This window comes from Arachis ipaensis, chromosome B09, assembly GCF_000816755.2.
Source record: "Arachis ipaensis cultivar K30076 chromosome B09, Araip1.1, whole genome shotgun sequence".
In the NCBI taxonomy this organism is placed as follows: domain Eukaryota; kingdom Viridiplantae; phylum Streptophyta; class Magnoliopsida; order Fabales; family Fabaceae; genus Arachis; species Arachis ipaensis.
Window position 1 is genome coordinate 144,912,277 of NC_029793.2, and position 6,562 is coordinate 144,918,838.

Here is a 6,562-nt window from a genome sequence, read left to right on the forward strand (position 1 = left end):
GACCCGCCAAACAAGCGGCTGCGATCCTCTCCCCCGGATGTACGGCAGCCGTAATAAGACGGGAAACATCCTCCCAACCCATCATCATCATATCATATTTATTATTATAATATATGTGTAACCTTTTTTGGTATCTTTTGTCAGAGAGAAAAGAGGTTCCTTTTTTTCCCTATAAAACACTATTTATATCTCGATTATAAGACCAAGGGTCATGATTTGGTAGATTCTTGGTCCGGCTAAAGGTGACTCTATTTTTTATTATTATTACTGTGATTTTTTAATTTTGGTGTATTATTATCAATGCATAAAGTAAAAATCAACCTGTTAAGTATATACTTGTATGGATGTTGATGTTGTTGTTAGTAATGATTGTGGATCTATTGAGTTTTGTTTAGTTTAGTTGTTCAACACTGCAAGATGTTTCCATCATTCCCTTCCTCTTTTGGAAGCACAGTTTGTGTCTGTGAATAATGCATTGCATTGCCTGAAACGCCCTTTTTTCTAGTCCATAGCGTTTGTGTTAATGTGAGGGCAGAATAGTAATTTGGGGGGGATGGAAATGGTTGTGCGATTGGGCCGCAGGAAAAGGTACTGAGCCACAGGGGTTGAGCCACGTATCCAACAATCGGGCCTATAACGGGATATTGAAAACAACACAGCGTATCCCGTTGAAAACGCAAGGTGTGGTGGTGTTGGCTTTGGCGAGAATGGTAGATCTCGTGATGAGCGAGAAAAATGAAAAAAGAATTAAGAGGGAGGGTGGCGTGGACATGAGGAGTAGATGCCACGTAATGAGGGGCTTGAACGTTGAAGGAGTGTGTAATAAGGTGGTTTTGACCAACAATCAAGAAATGGCGTTGGAGGGTGGCACTGTATGATATTAATCACATCGCATAATCGGCTCATATTTATGCTCAACTTTTAATAATAATTGGTCAGTAATTTTTGTATTTTGTAATTGTCAATTCATCATTAATAATATTTTTAATGGTGTGAAATTAAATTCAATTATGTAAAATTATTCATTTTTTTTTATAATTAAATACTGACCAACTTTTTAAAAAATTATTAATTTCGAGACTTTCTCTTTAAGCAATTATTAATAAATTTGTTAGTCTTCCTAGGCATAGTGATGAAACCTTGATTTTCTTGTAATTTGTCTTTATGAATTGTTCTTGTATATCTCAAATATATTTCGTCCAGTCACCAAAAGAAGTATATTGAAAGTGTGTATAATATTTCGAAGTCAGTATATATTATTCGAAATATATAATTTAAAATAATATTAAAAAATGAAATTTTAGGTACAGTTATATCTATGTAAAATTAATAATTGAAAGCCGTTAAATAAAAATTTATTCAAATCATTGAAATTATTTAACGACTCAGTTAATTGTATCTAAATTTAAAAAAAAAAAGATAAGAATCACTTTTTTCACTCCTTAATCCTTATTACTCATATTTTTACTCAATGAACTCTTTAATTGTTAGTTGGACTTGTGATGAGCATATCATGAATTCTATTAGTATTATTTCCCTCCCAATCATGACACAATCAAAAAGAGAACATGCTAATAAAATTTTGTAAGAATGAAAATTTAGATACAGCTTTGTGAAATTAATAATTGAAGCCGTTAAATAATTTAATTAATTTGACTAAATTTTTATTTAACAACTTTCAATTATTAATTTCACGGAAAGGTAAATGTAATTGAATATTTTTTTTTAGAATAGATAGATACAACACAAGGAGTTAATATTTTTGTTGCTATGCCCCTATGCATGCAAGTTTTGTGCACATAGGGGATTGCCCTTGCAATTGCATGCATGCTTTGGTGCATGAATTATTGGTATTGTAGTCTCAGGGGGGGAGACTGGTAAAGAAGAGGGGGTTAACTAGTGGCAGTGGGCCTACAACCACGTGGCTCATTTAGTCAATTTTGAGGTCCCATTACAGCCTGGAACTCCAACACTTCTCATCGCTAAATTTCCGGCACTGCACCATTTCTCTGTACAATACATGAGAAACCACTTGCATCATCATCATCATATTATTATTATGCATTATTTTGTCATCTCTGTCCCAAATTTAATCATTCCAACGTTTATTACATTTTAATAGCAATTAATTCTACTCTGCTTATTACGTAGTGGTGTACAAGACAAATTCGTTTAATGAATGAAATGTCCATACCATGTGTGTTAACTGGAAACTATAAAGGTCGGGGTGGAAAAAGAAAAATAATTATTTTCAATTCAATTACTAATATTTAATCGCCAACAAATTAAAGAAAAAATCAATTAATGGAGTAGCATCTATCTATTTATAACATATAAAAGTTAATACTAAATTTTTTTATAATGAGTAGTATAAATTATTTTTTTTTCTGTTAATGATGTCATGATAATAATTTTAATGACTTAGTAAAAGATGGAAATTAATCAATTATCCTTTTTTTAGTAAATTTTTTGAAGAAAATTTAAAATAAAATTTCTGTAAAGTATATTTTTTGTCCTTAAAGTTTGATAAAAGTTTCAAAAATACCCTTAAGTTTTATTTTTTTTCAATTTTGTCCTAAAAGTTTTCGATTTGCATCAAATATACCCCGAACGGCTAATTTTTCAAAAAATTTAAGACCAATTCAACAACAATTTCATAATAACAACCCTCAACACAAGCAAATCAAGCATAGTTTTCATGCATTATTGTTAGATTGGTCTTAATTTTTTTGAAAATTTAGCCGTTAAGAGTATATTTGATGCAAATCGAAAATTTCTAAGACAAAATTGAAACAAAATAAAACTTAAGGATATTTTTAAAATTTTTGCTAAACTTCAAGAACAAAAAATATACTTTACCATTTTTTGAATCAGTAATGCCAGATGAAACAAGGGCCCACAAACACAGCCTGCAAATTGTAGCTAAAATAATGACATCAATAACTAATTCACCCCTTATATACTTTTCCAATTTCTATTTAAGAGTCTGTCTTTTGATAAATAAATTGTTATATATATCGGACAATTTAAACTTTTAGTTTAACCCTACAAATAATTTGACCACATAATTAACCACCCAAATTAGTTAAAAAGCAATGTTAGACGTGGCAGCAATTTCTAATATTGGAAAGGTACTGTGAATGGCAAATAAGAGTTAAAGACTCTAATGACCATGATTAGTACAGTTGATTAATCATATTAACCCTGTTATGTAAAATAAGGACTAGCTCCAGAGAGCGTTTGAATAAATTAAAGGAGCATTGACAGAGTGGAAAAAACATGAACATATCAAGAAGATTATTAGAGCATTTGTGCTTCAAATCCTAAATTTAACACTATTATTATGTGTGTGTAGTAGTAATAACTAATAAGATAAATTAAAGACATATTATTTTAGTTTTAGACATATATTCCGAGTTGGGTAACCTACTACTACAAGTGAAGGAGCAGAGTTGAGAGACACACTTGCGCAGAGCATGGGAAACAGTAAAATTTTGATGAATTGCGTTTGACTAAGCATCTATCATAGCAGTTGAGACAGCTGGAGTTATTTATGTAATTGTTCTTGAAGCACCACATAATTGGAACACAATTTCTACTCTCTAAGAAATCAGAGTGTGCGTTTTTTCTTTCATTTAATGCTTCTTCCGTTCAACCATCAATCAATATGAGGGGAAAAAAAAACACAGGTTCTGCTGTACTAGTAGTGTTAATAGAGGGAGGCATGCATCTATTAAGTTTGTACTGCATTGGAAGTTATTGAAACCAATAATTATAATTAATGGAAAACCATATCTATTATGTGATGGTTGCAAATCAAATTCTAATGAATAATAACTAAATGTATTATTGTAAAACTCATGTTTAAAATTTTCATAGAAATACTAAACTGATCTGATTGTACTGTGTTGAAGATAGTATATCCGTGCCTCTGCAAAGTTTTGTTAGTATGTCCATTAATTGGATTGTGACTATATTATCTTTAACAAATTTTAGTTGATTTATCATTAAAAACAATAGTTTGTATTTATCATAATTACTCATAAAGGCTTTGATATATTAAACCCTGAGTCTAGAATACATAAGATACAATTTAAAATTATAACCAGACACTTGTTTAAAAGAACTAATAAGTTAATTATTAGACTAACTTAGGGCTTGTTTGGGTAGGTTCATAAGTGACTTTAACTTTTAACTTATGAAAAGATGTAGTATTAATGTCTGGTACAATTTTCAAAACAAAATTGCAACTTTTTAAAAAGCTATTTTGGTGCTTAAGGAGAAGTTAAAAAAATGACCTCTCTCATAATAAAAAGCTTTTTATCACTTTTCTCTTAAAATAAGTACTTTTAGAACTAAAAAACAAATACAAAATAACTTATTTATAAACTACTTTTAATATAAATATTTATTGTTTAAACTATTTCTTCAAAAGTAACTTAATTAAGTTATTTATCTAAACTGGGCTTTAATTTGGTTAATATTTTTTTTAGGTATTCTATTGGGGCCTAGGCCCAAAAAAGGACTAGTGTCCGATCCATTTGGGTCACAACCCTATGGCCCATGGGGCTCATATTGTTCTTGAGGCCTAGTTGGAGTCATAGTGTCGGCCACCAATTGGGTCATAGATTGTAGTCTCATTTTGGAAGCATTTGACAAATCAATCTAGTCAAAAAAACATATTGGGTTATTAACTCAGGTTTGGTAGATCATCTAGCCAGTTAATACGGATTTGACCAATTTAATTATGATTTCATAACTATGCATGGATCAAGGTAAGTAAAAGATTTTCAAACTTCATACTCAAACCAGGAACATGCTGCTATTCAATTCAATGGAATCATATTGTAGAAATTATATGCTACCAATAACTCAACTTTATTTTGCAGGCAGAAAAGTAGAAAACTCATTACCACCACGTTCACTGGTACCTAAAAATTAATTAAATGTTGGCTTGTAGCAATTGAATTTCGCTGTTCATTGAATTGTGCTATTCCCAGAGAATAATAAATTGATCATTACTGAATACTGAGTGAGTTGTTGTTGTCTATGAACCCAAGTCACACTCTATCTTTTTCATTTTCTAGGCCTAAATTCTCTGTGTTTGGCCTACATGTTTGAAATCACAAAACTTGACACATGATACACTTTGATCCAATTTTATCAAAGCCTATTACATAAGATATATATTAGACTTAAATTATTGGTTAATAATACACATGAATCTCAACAAAACAATATCAAAATGATAATGTAGAAATTTGAATACCAGAATTAGGGGTGTAAGTTACCGAACCAAACCGAAATTTATCGCAAAACCGAACCGAAATTTACAACAACCGAATAAAAACCGAAAAAAATTGGTTTTTTTTGGTTTTTTTCCGATGTAAACCGATCGGTTCGGTTCGGTTTTCGGTTGGCTCAACAGAAACCGAACCGAACCAAACCGAATCGCAGAAGTGGTTTAGTAATACATTGAAATGGAAATTTTAGACTTAACAAATGTGTTTGTTTTATGTTTAGTTGTTGGAATGAGTTGAATTGTGTTGAATTTGAATGTAATGTAATATTATTTTAATTTATTGATTGTTTTGAACATCATTTTACTAAGATTAATTTTCTATTAGTTAGGATTTAAAAACCGAAAAAACTGACCGAATCAAACTGCTTTTGGTTCGGTTCGGTTCGATTCGGTTGTTGCACAAACAACAAACCAATTGATTGGTATTATATAAAAACCGAACCAAACCGAACCGATAACACCCCTAACCAGAATTTTAGTAATTTATTCATTTTCCTTAGAAGTAGTACCCGTGCAAACGTCAACATAAGTTGTGCATGGATAAATAGATAATGTTAGTGTACGTCTTTTTCAAGAGTATGGGTTTAGAGTTTTAACTTTGGCTGATGATATGGGCGGTGAGGGTTAGATTTGGATTTTAGCCACGGTGCTATTTAAGATTTTGGTCCTACACTACTCACTCATACTTTCCACTTGCACTCACCACACTGTACGGACGAATGTACACTTCCTTCTTTTTGGGTTGCTGATTATTACAATTCCCACCTTAGATTAAGGATACCATGATTTTCATTGTTGACTCAATACAACTCTCACTTTTTGAATTAATTTATCAAAATTAAGTTAGACCAACTGAATTATTCTAATATAAAAGCATTGTTTATCTACATTGTTTTTTTCTGTTGTTGCTAGCTGTTGTTTATTTATTTATTTATTTATTGAGTGGGATGAAAGGGATAAGATAGTTCAATTATGGATTAGAATCTTGGTAAAATTTTAATAGTTAATGTCCTTTCTATTTGTTTTTTTAAAGTAGATTTAGATTTAGTTTGGTTAATTTTTTTTAAGTAATTTATAAAAGTTAGTTTTTAAAAGATAATTTTTTAAAAGTGGTAATATTTATATTTAGTAAATTAAATTAAAAATAATTTTTAATAAGTATAAGTAATAATAAATGCGTTTGATAAAATAATTTTTAAAATTTAAAATACTATAATAAATATTAATGTAAGAATTAAATTTGGATATTAATTAATGAAT

At 30.1% G+C, this 6,562-nt stretch overlaps 1 protein-coding gene across 1 annotated transcript in view; it reads left to right on the plus strand.

Moving 5' to 3' along the window:
• The window catches only part of LOC107616136 (cyclin-D4-1), a 1,994-nt gene extending 1,754 nt beyond the window's left edge, over positions 1 to 240 (plus strand). Inside the window, exon 5 of the mRNA XM_016318134.2 lies at positions 145 to 240. Within this exon, the coding sequence (XP_016173620.1) occupies positions 145 to 240 (96 nt within the window). The remainder of the gene's footprint in view (positions 1 to 144) is intronic.